This window comes from Dendrobates tinctorius, unplaced genomic scaffold (assembly GCF_039654945.1).
Source record: "Dendrobates tinctorius isolate UK_male_01 unplaced genomic scaffold, ASM3965494v1 ptg000241l, whole genome shotgun sequence".
NCBI classification, from domain to species: Eukaryota; Metazoa; Chordata; class Amphibia; order Anura; family Dendrobatidae; genus Dendrobates; species Dendrobates tinctorius.
Window position 1 is genome coordinate 16,685,182 of NW_027361908.1, and position 16,349 is coordinate 16,701,530.

At 39.3% G+C, this 16,349-nt stretch overlaps 1 protein-coding gene across 7 annotated transcripts in view; it reads right to left on the bottom strand.

Annotated features, from left to right (window-relative positions):
- Positions 1–16,349, bottom strand: part of PPFIA2 (PTPRF interacting protein alpha 2) — a 592,307-nt gene that overhangs the window by 50,372 nt on the left and 525,586 nt on the right. For 4 of the 7 annotated variants that reach the window (XM_073556976.1, XM_073556978.1, XM_073556980.1 and 1 more), the window contains 2 exons: positions 14,467–14,642; positions 9,693–9,786 (listed from right to left, as the gene is read on the bottom strand). In XM_073556976.1, coding sequence (XP_073413077.1) covers positions 9,693–9,786; positions 14,467–14,642 — 270 coding nt within the window. The remainder of the gene's footprint in view (positions 1–9,692; positions 9,787–14,466; positions 14,643–16,349) is intronic. The other 3 variants (XM_073556977.1, XM_073556979.1, XM_073556981.1) reach the window with 1 other exon arrangement.

A 16,349-nucleotide genomic window follows, 5' to 3' on the forward strand; every position in this document is an offset into this window, starting at 1 on the left:
CCTCTTAACCCCTTTACGACATTGGGCGTACATTTACACCAATGTCGGACTCCCTCCCTTTAATGTGGGCTCCGGCGGTCAGCCCAGATCTTTCCCAAGAAATGTCAGCTGTTTTGAACAGCTGACATGTGCCCGCAATAGCCGCGGATGGAATCACGATCCACCCGTGGCTATTAACTAGTTAAATGTCGCCGTCAAACTCTGACAGCGGCATTTAACCAGCGCTTCTGGCAATCACGCCGGAAATACGTACATTGGTGACCCCCGACACATAATTCCGGGTCACCGGTGCATTGGCATTACAACAGGAGGTCTCCTGGAGACCTCTATGGTTGTCCATGCTGGCTTGCTTTGAGCGCCAATCAAATTCTTGCAGTGTGCAGGCGCTGGGTATCTCGGAGCTTTCCCGATGCCTGCGCACTGCAGTACTTTCCTCTGCCCTGAACAGGAGGAGTGGGCCAAAATACCTGCTGAGTGTGTACAAACTTGGTCATGAACTACAGGAAACATCTGAACTCTGAAATTGCAAACTAATGTCTCTGTACCAAATATTAAGTTCTGTTTTTCTATTGTATCAAATACATATTTCATCCAATAAAATGCTAATTATGTAAAATCATACTATGTGACTTTCTGGATTTTTTTTTTTAAGATTCTGTCTCTCACAGTTGAAATGTTCCTACGATAAAAATTACAGATCCCTCCATTCTTTGTAGGTGGGAAAACTTGCAAAATGGCAGTGTTTCATTTTTATTTCCCTCACTGCAGCTGAAGGATGAAATGCTGCAACAAATTAAAAAGGCAGCAAATAATGATAGTGTCCTTCTTACGGAGGATTTTATCTTTTCAAAGGGACATAAAATCTTCTAGTTGTGCTAAAAGCTGCAAGTTCTTATCCACAATTCAAAACAATTATCTAAATGGGGCATGTTTCAGGATATACTGCAAAGAACCTGTAGAAAACATATACCCTCTGGTAATAAAATGTCCAGGAATAAAAATAAATCATTATGGCTAAATAAGAAAGTACAAAGTTTAATAAGACAAAAACAAAGGGCATTCAAAATCTTGAGGGCCAAGAATACAGAAATAGCATTACAGGAGTATAGAGATCTCAATGTAAAAAAGAAATCAAGCTAGGAAAGTTATCTACAAATAAACAAATCGCCAGCGACATTAAAGTGAATCCCAAAAAGTTTTATAAATACATCGATGCCAAAAAGGAAAAAAAAGATGGTAATCACTCCTTGAAAGATGATAATGATAATAACAAGATAAAGAGGACAAAGAAAAGGCTGAGATATTAAATAGGCACTTTTAATCTGTGTTCATCAATGAACTATTTCAGGAATCAGTCAACAAGGCAAAAATCAAAGTTCACCACCTGATATACCTAGTTTAACAATACTAATAAACATACTACCCAAATCCATTTCCTAGAATATAGGATGGGTAACACTAGACATGATAGATAAACATACTGATCCCATAGTTATTAAACCATAGAGCAGATCAAATAGTGTCTTACACAAAAATACTAAAAAATAGATTTTTTTTGCAAAATGTCATTAAAATTCATACAAGAAAAATTAGTACATTGGTGCCTCAAACCAGACAAAATGAAGGAATCAGATTGAGGGGAACAATGAACAAACACAATTCTCAAGGAACAGGGCTTAGCACTTTATGCACATAATACAAAAAAAGAATTTTTTTTATTTAAAAATATTGCACAAAGTATGCTGAATAGGCTAATAGAGCTCAAGATATGAAGTCCATGATTCAAAATGCTATTTTATGAATAGATAGCAAAAGTGCAAATGCATAATTCACAGTATATTAGTAACCTCCACATGTCCAGAGCCGACTATCTGAAATATGCCATACGTCTCTAGCCTTAAAAGAGAGCCAATGCAGAACTCAATACAGCTGCATAGCTAAAGAGAAGCGGAAAACCCAGTTCAATTGTTCATACCCGAGATGGTGGTCCCCACAAAGTGTAATGTCCAGTGGCAAGCTGGTCCTCCAGACCCCAACGCGCGTTTCACACAGCAAGTGCTTCTTCCTGGGGGCGTGTCTAAAAGCGGGCGTCATAGAAGTTATACCACTGGCTAAGCAATCAGAGATCAAAGGGGGAGGAGTTATCACAGCCATACCCAATCACCACACTCATATCATATACACATAGGCCACTGAATCAGAGCCCAGAGAGGAGGGATTGGAACAACTGGAAAACAACTGGAACCAATCACAGCATTCAACTCATACTCGCACGAACAGCCAAAAATATAAACAAAAGTGACCGTTTCAAAAAGATTAAAAAAAAAAAGAAAAAAGATTTTTTTAATCTTGTATTTAGGATATTATACCGTTTATCTATTCTTTTCCACCTGAGCCAGTCATGTGTAGTGGGGTTTTTCAAAGACATCTTCCAAAGAAGTATTCGTGTCTGCTTGAGTGGAGTATGAACACAGCTGTGAAGAATCCGGACCATGGAAGCCGTTATGCAGATTATTATTGAGACTCTCTATGGACATTATTATGTTGTCTGTCTTACGTTCTTTATGTGTTTTCATGTTTTGAGGTCAATGTAATTAATGTCAACAAACTTGAACAAGTTCAGAAAAGAGCGACCAGAATGGTGACCGGTCTGCAAACCCTGTCTTATGAGGAAAGGTTGCAGGATTTGGGATTGTTTAGCTTGCAGAAGAGAAGACTGAGAGGAGACTTAATAGCTGACTACAAATATCTCAAGGGCTGTCAGATTGTAGAAGGATCATCTTTATTCTCATTTGCACAAGGAAAGACTAGAAGCAATGGGATGAAACTGAATGGGAGGAGACACAGATTAGATATTAGAAAAAACTTTTTGACAGTTAGAGTGATCAATGAGTGGAACAGGCTGCCACGAGAGGTGGTGGGTTCTCCTTCAATGGAAGTCTTCAAACAGAGGCTGGACAGACATCTGTCTGGGATGATTTAGCGAATCCTGCTTTGAACAGGGGGTTGCACTAGATGGCCCAGGAGGTCCCTTCCAACTCTACCATTCTATGATTCTATGTATACCATATCATATGTGTATGTCTGGTGTTTGGCCTTGACATTTCACAAAATGGTCACTTTTGTTTATATTTTTGTATTGTTTCGGCTTCTTATTATAGAATTGCTGATTTTGTTTATATTTTTTTTTGTATTAATTTGGTGGTGTATATTTGGGTGGTCTATATCATATTTGATACTATTTGCACTTTGACACTATGCACTATAAAAAATTTTTTACATTTTTTTTGTTTTCAGAAAACAATTATTGATGACCATACCGATGTCGATGTATATGCTGGATAATGGCCATGAATGGTTCGTCTCTTTCCTGCAGGGGAGGCGACCATCTGTCCTATCCCATGATAAATATACAGCTTTTTCCGGCTATGCGGTGTTTGCTAGTCATCCATTTTTGAGAGTTTTTTACACTGCTTCTGACAGGATTATTTTGCCAAGTCAGTGGTATTACAATAATCTTTAGAATTAATTTCTGGATTGATTGCATTATATATAGTTTCATCTATTCATTAATCTGCATATGTGTGCTTTCTGCCTTATTGGGGCTAGGTCTGGGTATGCGCTATGTAATTTATTGATTAGCACTATGGGTAACAGCCTGTCTGTGCAGTTTGAAATTGCTGTGTTCTTTCTTCTGATGTATGATTATGTTAATAACAATGTTATTGATTATGGATGTGGCTGTATTATGCTGGCCGCATACGCTGTAGTGACCTGTGCAGTGTTTTCTATCGGTACGGGATGATCTGATCTATGCTGACAGGCGTGGTATGGGATGACCTATATGTGCTGTATTGATGTGTACTGCCCGCATGCGCTGTAGTGGGATTGCCCGCTTGTGCTGTATTAATCTGTGCTGCTTGCATGCGCTGTAATGACCTGTGCAGCTTTTTTCACGGGCAAGGACTGACGTGATCTATACTGACAGGCGCGGTATGGGATTGCCTGCATGCGCTGTATTGAACATTGCTACGTATAGATGTGAATATTAAGTGCACGTCACCTGTGCTCTGATATGGTTGTTCGTGCGAGTATGAGTTGAATGCTGTGATTGGTTCCAGTTGTTCCAATCCCTCCTCTCTGGGCTCTGATTCAGTGGCCTATGTGTATATGATACGAGTGCGGTGATTGGGTATGGCTGCGATAACTCCTCTCCCTTTGATCTCTGATTGCCTAGCCAGCGGTATAACTTTTATGACTCCCGCTCTTAGACATGCCCCCAAGAAGAAGCACTTGCTGTGCGAAACGCGCGTCAGGGTCTGGAGGATCAGCTTGTCACTGGACATTACACTTTGTGGGGACCACCATCTCGGGTATGAACAATTGAACTGGGTTTTCCGCTTCTCTTTAGCTATGTAGCTGTATTGAGCGCTGCATTGGCTCTCTTTTAAGGCTAGAGACGTATGGCATATTTCAGATAGTCGGCTCTGGACATGTGTAGGTTACTAATATACTGTGAATTATGCATTTGCACTTTTGCTATCTATTCATAAAATAGCATTCTGAATCATGAACTTCATATCTTGAGCTCTATTAGCCTATTCAGCATATTTTGTGCAATATTTTTAAATAAAAAAATTATTTTTTTGTATTATGTGCATAAAGCGCTAAGCCCTGTTCCTTGAGAATTGTGGTTTCTCATTGTTCCCCTCAATCTGATTCCTTCATTTTGTCTGGTTTGAGGCACCAATGTACTAATTTTTCTTGTATGAATTTTAATGACATTTTGCAATAAAAATCTATTTTTTAGTATTTTTGTGTAAGACACTATTTGATCTTGTCTATGGTTTAATAACTATGGGATCAGTATGTTTATCTAGTTTAACAATAGTTTAACAAAAGAAAAAGTACTAATGCATCTGAGCAAATTAATTAAACATTGATAAATCCCCTGGCCTAGATGGCATTCATTCAAGGTAATTTAGAGATGTATATCATATTCTTAGATTCTCTTGTAACAGGGTCGGTGCCACAGTATTGGATGATGGCTCACATGCTACCAATATTTAAGATAAAAAGGTGGATCCAGGCAACTACCGTCTGGTAAGTCTGACATCAGTAGTGTGCAAAGTTTTTCAGGGCATTATAAGAGAAATTGCAGAGAATAATATAATAAATGACAACCAGAACGGTTGCATGAAAGATAAGGCGGGTCTAATCAACATGTTGGGTTACTATGAGTAGGTAAGTGCAAATGTGCATGTTTGTGATGCAGTTGATGTGATTTATCTGGACTTTGCAAAGGCATTTGATTCTGTACCACATAACAGTCTTATGCTCAAGCTAAAGAAGCAAGGACTGGGGGAAACTAACTGCAGATGGGTAAGGCCTGTTTCACACATCCGTTTGTGTCCATCAGTCAAAATCCGCCGTTTTGCAAAAAAAAAAACGGATCCGCCATTTTTCTTGGCGGATCCGTTTTTTTCCCATTGAGTTGCATTAACGGCGGATCTTGACGGATGGCTATCCGTTGGATCTGTTTTTTTGCGGATCCGCCAAAATTTTGACGTCCGCCGACATGCCTGAACGGACCATGCAACGTTTTTTCGGGCGGCCGGATCCGCATTTCTCACTGCGCATGCCCGAAAGACTTCACTCAGCCACAAATTTAACCCTAAACTCTGCTCTGGTGGCTGAAAAATTCTCTCTCTCTCTCCTTTCCCCAGGCAGCGGTTCCTTTAAAATTCTTCCTTTGACGGATCCGTTAAAATAACGGTCCGGTGCCAAAAGTTGTGGTCAGTACAAGAACGGATCCGTTATCCGACTGACCAAAAAAACTGATGTGTGAAACAGGCCTAAGGAATTGGCTAAATGACAAGAAACAAAAAGTTGTCATAAATGGTATGTTCCCTAAGTGGGATATAGTCAGCAGTGGTGTACCACAGGGGTCTGTGCTAAGCTTGATTCTTCTTAACCTTTTTATTAATGACCTTGTGGATGGGATTGAGGGTAAGGTGTCTCTCTTTGCTGATGACACCAAATTATGTAGGATATTAAAATCTGACCTTGACATTACAATACTGCAAAATGATCTGGATAAGATGACTAAATGGGCAAACACTTGGGAAATGAGGTTTAATGTAGAGCTTGCCATTTTGTAATATTTGTGGCTTATACTACTGTTCTTGGGTTTTGTTAGGACATAACCAGGTTTGAACTGTTATATTTGACAATGTTGTTCCGTCTGACAAGGAATTTTACACAGGGTTCCTGATGTTGCCATAGAATTTGGCACTTGTTGCAAATACATTTTCTTTGATTGTGGACAAACTGTATTATCAGTCTTGACTATACTGCACCTAGCACTTTATGTTCCATTGAGCTTATAGGGTATGCATTGACTATATATTGTCCACATTGGTCTTTAGACTCCCTTTAGTTCTCTGATCTAAGCCTATCCCCATGAGACTTGGAATTCACCATCTATGTTATAGTCTATTGATGGTGATCTCATATTGATCATTAGATGTGTGTATTTAACGTGTCCATCAGGTCGTGCTATTGTTTGCATTTGGTTTTATGATATGTTTGGCAAATAAAGTGTGTTATTTCTTATATTATCCATGACGCGAGTTGAGCACATCATTATTGCATTTCTTTTCTCTTCCCTTTTTACATTTTTGCATTTTTTGATGCATGATGTTGCACCTTACTATAATATAATAATATAGCTGGGCATCCTTTCTTCCTGCTGTCCTCGTTCAATACAAGTCTGGATAGAAAGTGGTCAGAAGTATGCAAATGTAATCCTTGTTTTCACATGACCATCCGCTCCCGGCGCTGGTACCGGAGAATCCTCACAGTGAGCAGTGCACACGATGTGAAGATTCACAAGTCTACAGTCATATAGACCGACTGCACAATCGTAGCCTAAGGACGGTGAACCACGTTAAACCAAATAATGATTTGATTTAGATTTCTATTTTGTTTATTCACTTTGCATTTTGCTAATTGATATAAATAAAGTATTACTATTCTTATTTTTGAGAGCATTCTTACTTTGGGGCATTTTTGCCACATCTGCTTGAGACTTGCATACAGAACTGTATATACTGTATGTGTATATATTCAAAATGTATTATAGAAATACACATAAATGCAAATATTAGATTTAATATGTATTAGAAGGTGACCCATACTATAACATTTACTTAATAATGTTACATTTAAATCCTCTACATTGTGATGGAAGTAATTACATTTTAAAATCATGACTTTCTAGTCAAATGGGTTTTATGAAGGAAGTAACAGTCTGTAGGGAAATGTTGGCTTTAATCTGAGACTGAAATAATTATGCTCTCAGTGCTCCTAAATTACAGGCTTCCTACTTCCAAGAAATTGATGAAGAAGATAACCAGAAAAATGGTCCTAACAAGATGAAAAAAAAGAGATTGTAACATAAGCTTTACTGTATTAAGTACATTAAAGGAAAACTCCACTTTCATACACCATATCTGCAATTTTCCACAATATAAACTTTTGATAGGGATTTAATTTCTTGGACGGTTTTGCTTCTTTTTCTTTCACAGCTGTCGTTGATGACAGATAAATCCTGACAAATTCCCAATAGAATAATTTGAAAATAAAAAATGCAGATGCTAAAGGACCGGCAATATGGTTATGTATGGCACTGAAAATTAGACACAGCTCAGGTGAGTATATAAAAAGTCAAGAAGTTTTCGTATTTGTGTAGCGTCTAAAGCGGATCTCTCACTAGATTACAGAATATAAACATTACTGAAAGGAACCATGGGCAGGATGAATCAGGGACAAGCTCACTAAATGTAAACATTCAAGCTTTTCCCATAATGAGAGACCTGTCAAAACAAGTAGAGCCAAGCAGAAGCAAACTGATGGGACCCTCTCCAGTGACTAGTCCTATCATTCCGGGTTAAAATGTTTTCTTAAAAATACTGCTCAGTTTATAAGTAAAGCATCAATATTTGTAATTAGACAGCCTGATCCTGATTCATGTTGCCCGTGATTTGCACAGCATGAAACCCAGAGGGTTCCCTTAAAATAGATTGCTTAGACCTGATAAAACTGGTTAACTCATTTTGAGTACCTTTCAGAACAGCTGTATAATCATTTCCTATTTGATTCAAATTTTATGTTTATTTAACTTTATTAAAACTTTTTTTTTACGTCCCTATAGGGGACTTGAACCTGTGATCATTTGATCGCTTGTACTATATACATCAATACAACTGTATTGCAGTATACAGTAAAAACAATGGTCTCCAATGGCAGGTCTTTAAAGGAGCACTATCAGGGCAGGTACAGGGGTCTTCAGCAGACCCCTGACTATAATAGCAACCCATTGGCATCACGTGATCATGTCGAAGGCAAATTAATGGGCTATTATAGCAGCACATCCCCGAGACCTCATACTGTAATTGCCACGGTCAATTGACAGCGGCATTTAACAGGTTATCAGCACGGCTTCACTGGCAGTTGTAAGAGGCAGATGATGTCAGAACAACACAGCTATCATCTGCCGGGAATGGAGCGGGCTCATTGTTAATGGGTTAAACTCTCGAAAAATATATTTTCAATACATACATTATGCGGATGCTAAACTGAAATTCAAACACAAATCAGGATATGGATATTTAAAGTAAGTACACCATATCAACTCTAACAGACAGGTCCCTTTGCAATTGCCAACCATTGACTTCCAATAATATATAGAGTGGGGAAAAGAAATAAATGATACACTGCCGATTTTGCAAGTTTTTCCCACCTACAAAGTATGGAGAGGTCTGAATTTTTTATGATACGTACACTTCAACTGTGAGAGACAGAATCTAAAAAAGAGGCTTCTCCCAGGCAAACAGCACAATGCCAGCAACTTCTGACACTATAAAGATTCAGCCTACAAATTCTTGCATGTTTCTACATGGTATTGTATTAGGTGAAGGTCAACCTTCCCGCACTAACCTGACATATACATTGAGGCATGCTGATAGTGTCTGCAGATGAAATACATGTTTTGCATGATAGAGCAATGTCTCAGTAATATGTACACTCTATCTGACTGGCAGTACCATGGGACCACTGAGAAGTATGTGTGTGGGAACATTTTCTGTACATGTATATACAGTATGTATGAATTCATATAAGTGGAACTGTCAGTATCTTCCCAGGGTTATTGTATTGTCCTGCTGTACGTCTGTGGCTGTGGGAGATTTATTCATTTATTCATTATACCCAGGGTTGCCAGCTTGAATTTTTATTTTTACTCGACGACTTACCACAAACTCACGGACAGACTATATTTTTTACAGACGCATTGGAAAACCATAATAAATCATTATACTGTACTTATAAGTGATACATGCCTACATAAACAGTAGTTCCGATACGAAGACATCAGCTGCATTCACTGCCAACCGTAAAATGATGATAATTACAGTCAGAATAATCTGTATAAGTTTTTTCAGCTTCAAAAAAATTATGGACGTCTTTAAAAAAACTTTTTACGGACAGGGCAAAAAAAAAAAGACCATTTTGCATGGATTTTCCTCGAATTTCTAGCCAGTTGGCAACTCTGATCTATGCTCTCGGAATACTTATTCCACCCCCAGACAGTGATATAGCCATGGACATTCACAGTAAGCCAGAGTACTTACTTTTTCTTAAGTCTCCTGTCTTTTTCTGCTTGAGTTCCAAGTTTACTCAACCCCAGAGAATCTTGCGCTGCAGGATCAGCATCCATGAACGCTCCTGTTTTGAAGTAAATTTAAGCCATTTAATCTGGGTAATGAGAGTGTAAATGTCTATGGACAATTATAAAGATAGACATTATTTTATGGGATTTTTTAATGACTTATAGAAATTAGACTGCAAACATATTTTGACCACTGAAATATATGGTGTAACCATTGGATAACTCAGACAGGCCTGACAAATGAGTTCTTCATTAAAGTGTAGTTGTGGGAATGGTGGAGGACAATGGCCACAGTGCCCTCTTTCAGTCAATAAGAGGAGGACGTACTGTAATTGAGAAATATATTTGACAGATTTTCTATTATTTTCAAAAGGCAGTAAAATTGGTACTACATATGCTGAAAAACATTTCTCTCTGCTGTGGAGCAAGAGATTTTACAGTATTACAGAAATACAGTAGATTTAGTGCTGAGATGCGGACTGAGAGGTGAACAACAAATTAACAACAAGCAATACTAATTTTTTAGAGATGTATTTAGTTAGGTCCAGAAATATTTGGAGAGTGACACCAAGCTTTGGCATTTTATCGGATTAAAAAAAACACATTCAAAATATTGTTATATAATAAATATGGACTTAAAGTGCAGATTCTCAACTTTAGACCACGTTCTCACGTTCAGTATTTGGTCAGTATTTTACCTCAGTATAAGCCGAAATCAAGAGTGGAACAATCAGAGGGAAAGTATAATAGAACCGCGTCACCACTTCTGGATTTATCACCCACTCCTGGTTATAGCTTACACATACTGAGGTAAAAAACCTCACCAAATACTGAACGTGTGCACGTGGTCTTAATTTTAAGGTATTCACATTCTAATTGGAATAAGGGCTTAGGAATTACAGCTCTTTAGTATGTAGCTGCCTCTTTTTCAAAGGACCAGATGTAATCGGACAATTATCTCAAAAGCTCTTTAGTGGGCTGCATGGGCTTTTCCCTTGTAAATTCATTATCAATTAAAGGGGATATCCGGGACTTTACAAAAAGAACAAAAATGTTTCTAAGTACTAACAGGCAGGTAGTTGCTACTTACCTGCTTGTTGTGCACAGAGCCATTCTTCCAGTAACAGACGCTCCTGCCAGGGACTCTGAATCCTCTGCTGACGTCATGTCTACAGAGTGGAGGCTTCTTTTCCGTTCCGCTCTATAGATGGGGCGGGACTTCCGACGTCATTTTGATTCACAGCTGAATCCCCGCTGCCTAACTGGGAGAGTCGGCTGTCAATCAGAATGACATTGGATGTCCCAGCCTGTTGCGTCAGCAGAGGCTGCTGAATTCCCGCTCAGGACCGTCCCTGGTATGTGCTGGGGAAGAATGGTGCCGTGCACAGCAGACAAGTAAGTTGCAATTATCTGCCTATTAGTGCTTAGCCACATTTTTTGTTTTTTGAAAAGTCCCAGATACCTACTTTAAGCAGCTAAAAGGTCTGAAGACCCACAAACAAGCAACAACTGACGTTAGCTGCAGTAAAGGCCTGGCAAACATTACAAAAGAGGAAACCCAGCGTTTAATGATGTCCATGGCTTCCAGACTTCAGGAAGTCAATGCCTGCAAAGGATTCTCTATAAAGTATTAATAATGAACATTTTATTTATGATAAAGTTAATTTGTCCACTTACTTTTGAGTCTCTGAAATGAGGAGGCTTTGTAGAAAACTGGTTGCAATTCCTAAACGTTTCACAGGATATTTTTATTCAACCCCTTTTATTAAACCTGAAAGTCTGCACTTCAATTACATCTCAGGTGTTTCATTTTAAATCCATATTAGTGGCCCCAATCATGAAGATTCAGTCACTGTCCAAATATTTGTGGACCTAACTGTACATGCAGAAGATTTTTGTAGAAAGTTCTGTGATTGCCATATTCCGCTAAAGGTGGCTTGCCCATATCCATGTGCTTGCTATTAAAAACATGCCCATTGATTGCTCGTTTCTGTAGAAAAAAAATGTACTGGGAGCATTCCCAGGTACATGGCTTGTTAAAGGGTTGTAAGGAGGAAGACCGGGCTGCGGGGTGCCTGTACTGAGCCGGGTCCAGAACTGTCGAGGCTGCGTCCCATGTTTCCCAGGAGAAGGAATAAGGGACCGGACAGGCCCCATGAACAAGGAAGTGGGGGCATGTTTAGACAGAAAAAATCCGGCCCGAAGATGGGAGAAAAGCACGCGAAGCAGCAGTGGGGTTCCCGCCATCAGCGTGTGAGCAGCAAGGTGGCTGTGATGGACTGCAGCGGACAGCTCCCGATGCCACCAGCGAAGCAGCTAGTGTAGGAGGCACTGTGTGCCCAGTGACAGTAAAGTCGGTGCACGTGCAGAGAGCCCAGGGCCGGACTTTACTGCTGGACAGTGTATCACTACCCTCGTTTAACCCCCGGGTTGCTGCAGCTTATGGACTAGAAGCTCAATGGAATGTATCAGAGATCGACAGCTGCCGCCAGAAGACGGATCGCTAACCTTGGACCCCCCTTGAGGACAATTTGTCGACACGTACAAGGACTACTACCCTCATCGGAACATTTGCGGCAGAGGAAACCATATACACGATAAGTTTGCTGAGTCAACTGTTGCTAATTTTGCTATTCACGCTTATTCTTTCCCAGTTTAACTGTTTATCTCGCTGCAAGGAGTACCTTTATTGTTAATTAAATTAACAATAAAGGTACTCAGCGGTAGTCAGTGAGGCTGTGCGGAGTCCCCTGGTTGACCTGAGGTGAACTGATGAGCGTGGGAAAAAGTTCTGAAACTTTCCCATGCTCATAAGTTCATCTCCGGTCAGCCAAGGAGGCTGCTCAGAGATGAACTATTTCATTTGGCAGTGGTTTACCGCAGGGCCGGTCGCATTAGCACCGCTCCCTGTTGTATACCAGGTAACCCCTTCTGATGGATTGCAGCTGGGGACCTGACTGAACAGCAGAGAGGTATGTATATAGTTGTTTTTTTTTTTTTTGTTTTTTTTTACAGATTCACTTTTTTTTGGATTAGCAGATGAATAAATTTGGTCAAAAACTTGGTGTGTTTATTTCATTAAAAGAATTTTTAATTAATGTCTGTTTGTGTTTTTTTTTAACCCTTTCCTATTCTAGGGTTAATAATGGGTAGGTGTCTTATTGATGTCTTTTCTGGAGTGTCTGGAGGCAGATTTTTGTAGCCAGGGGGAGGGGCAAAACAATGGTCCCTCACAGGGCTATTAATATCTGCTTTCCCTCTCTGGTTGAGAAATTACCGCTGGCGCCCACACATTTTTTTTCAACGAATTAACCCCTTAATTTAACACCTACATGTCCCAAATTTTACACACATACCCTAATCTAATTATTAGTCAAAGACATATAAAAAAAACTAAAAGAAATGAAATGGTTTACTGAATGTAAACCATGTGTGGTTTCATGCCGGGTTTTGGAATGATTTTACAGAAGCCAGGAATTGATTTAGCGGCTATTCTGCTATGCAGAACTCTATGAAATATATATATATATATATATATATCCAACAATGTAGACCAGCTCACTCCTGTGAACCACCTGGAACCTCAGCTGACCTGGTTAACTCCGTTGTGCCCGGATCTGGATGTAGGAGTCCATCCATACAAATGTGAACAACGACAAAGCAAAGTCCAGCAATAACGTGAGCAATCCAGGATGCTGTTAAAATTTTTTTTCTTTTTATTCATAAATCCATTAAAATGCAATGGTCCAAGCAGTTCAAAACAGCAATAACGCAGGAAAGTTGTGCAGATAGGACTACGCGTTTCAGCGGTAGAACCCGCCTTCTTCACGGTCCAGAATCTGTTTTGAACTGCTTGGACCATTGCATTTTAATGGATTTATGAATAAAAAGAAAAAATTTTTTAACAGCATCCTGGATTGCTCACGTTATTGCTGGACTTTGCTTTGTCGTTGTTCATATATATATATATATATATATATATATATATATATATATATATTCAAACAAAGTGAAAAACATATAGCCAGTTCACCATAAAGGAGTTCCTCTTGATGCAGTAATCAGTGTTCACCCTATACTTTGCGCGGATCCAGGCAGGGAGTATGCCCCAACAAATAGAAATATGAGGAAATTAGGATCCAGCAAAAGGATGAAAGTTCACCAGATTTGTAAAAACTTCTTCTTTATTAATCCATTATATCATAAAAAGTATGAGGAACTCCAATCAATTGGTAGCATTCCAGCAAGGGACTACATGTTTCAGCACTATGTGCCTTCCTCACGGTCCTCAGGAGTTCCTCATACTTTTTATGACATAATGGATTAATAAAGAAGAAGCTTTTGCAAATCTGGTGAACTTTCATCCTTTTGCTGGATCCTAATTTCCTCATATTTCTATATATATAATATAGCACATAAATCTACGGGTCAGAAAGTGACCATGTTGTAGATGAATGAAGGCGTTAATGTGGATATAATCCACACTGCTGAATGAATGGTCATATGCCCAAACGTATTTCACATAAAGAAAGGTGAAATACCTTTGGACAAATGATTATTCTGCAGCACAGATTATATCCACATTAGCCCCTTCATTTAACTCTAACAATCTAGGATTCTATGGCAAAGAGCAGTGCAACATATCACTGTTACACCAGTGTGGTGATTCATTCGATGCATAACATTATATAATCATGCTATTATAAAGTAACATAATCCTAATAAAGAACAATGACCTTGGAGGCCAAATTCCTTACTGAGCTGCCCAAGTCTTGCCTTCTCTTTTTTACCAAACAATCTGCCAATGGAGGACTTAATTCCTTTCTTCTTTGGAGCTTTGTGGAGAGAGTCTTGACTGCTGTTGGCACTCACTAGACCGAGGACATCAGGCTCAAGTGTTGCAGTCAAACTTCTGTAAAATAGTAATGGTAATTTTATAACAAAACAGTATATATAGTACTAGAATTGAATACATCAAACACACATGGAAATCCATGATATGTACATTGTTGCGACATTATCATACTAAGAAACAGAGCACACTATTATAGAGCCTGTAGTAGAGTTCAGGGTGCGTGCGAGAAAGGTATAGATGGATACTATTTTAAATGTTTAGAAAAAGGGAGAACACATGGAGTTAATGCTTAAAATGAAAACTTTATTCAATGCCATAGATTATCCAAGTGAAAAATCTAGAAAACAATTTAAAAACACAGGAAAGGTAGTGTAATAGGGTGGTTCATATCCATTGACAAATATAAATCATGTACAGATATATAGAATTACAAGAGTAAGTACAATAATACATATCACAATCTCAATACTGTACATAACGTGCACCAATATAGTGTAATCCTCCCCTCTAACATACATATCTTCAGAGTGTTATGTTTAAAGTGTTTACAGTGCTTCAGATTACAGAGGGAAAGACCAACATGCACGTCATAGGTTGACACCTATAGTGCTATTTCATATAAGTGTCAACGGTCAGATCCACCCCAAAGAGGCCCCAACACACGTTTCGAAATCTTTGACATATACAGTGGGGAAAAAAAGTATTTAGTCAGTGAGCAATAGTGCAAGTTCCACCACTTAAAAAGATGAGAGGCGTCTGTAATTTACATCATAGGTAGACCTCAACTATGGGAGACAAACTGAGAAAAAAAAATCCAGAAAATCACATTGTCTGTTTTTTTTTCATTTTATTTGCATATTATGGTGGAAAATAAGTATTTGGTCAGAAACAAAATTTCATCTCAATACTTTGTGATATATCCTTTGTTGGCAATGACAGAGGTCAAACGTTTTCTGTAAGTCTTCACAAGGTTGCCACACACTGTTGTTGGTATGTTGGCCCATTCCTCCATGCAGATCTCCTCTAGAGCAGTGATGTTTTTGGCTTTTCGCTTGGCAACACGGACTTTCAACTCCCTCCAAAGGTTTTCTATAGGGATGAGATCTAAAGACTGGCTAGGGCACTCCAGGACCTTGAAATGCTTCTTACGAAGCCACTCCTTCGTTGCCCTGGCGGTGTGCTTTGGATCATTGTCATGTTGAAAGACCCAGCCACGTTTCATCTTCAATGCCCTTGCTGATGGAAGGAGGTTTGCACTCAAAATCTCACGATACATGGCCCCATTCATTCTTTCATGTACCCGGATCAGTCATCCTGGCCCCTTTGTAGTGAAACAGCCCCAAAGCATGATGTTTCCACCACCATGCTTTACAGTAGGTATGGTGTTTGATGGATGCAACTCAGTATTCTTTTTCCTCCAAACACGACAAGTTGTGTTTCTACCAAACAGTTCCAGTTTGGTTTCATCAGACCATAGGACATTCTCCCAAAACTCCTCTGGATCATCCAAATGCTCTCTAGCAAACTTCAGACGGGCCCGGACATGTACAGGCTTAAGCAGTGGGACACGTCTGGCACTGCAGGATCTGAGTCCATGGTGGCGTAGTGTGTTACTTATGGTAGGCTTTGTTACATTGGTCCCAGCTCTCTGCAGTTCATTCACTAGGTCCCCCCGCGTGGTTCTGGGATTTTTGTTCACCGTTCTTGTGATCATTCTGACCCCACGGGGTGGGATTTTGCGCGGAGCACCAGATCGAGGGAGAT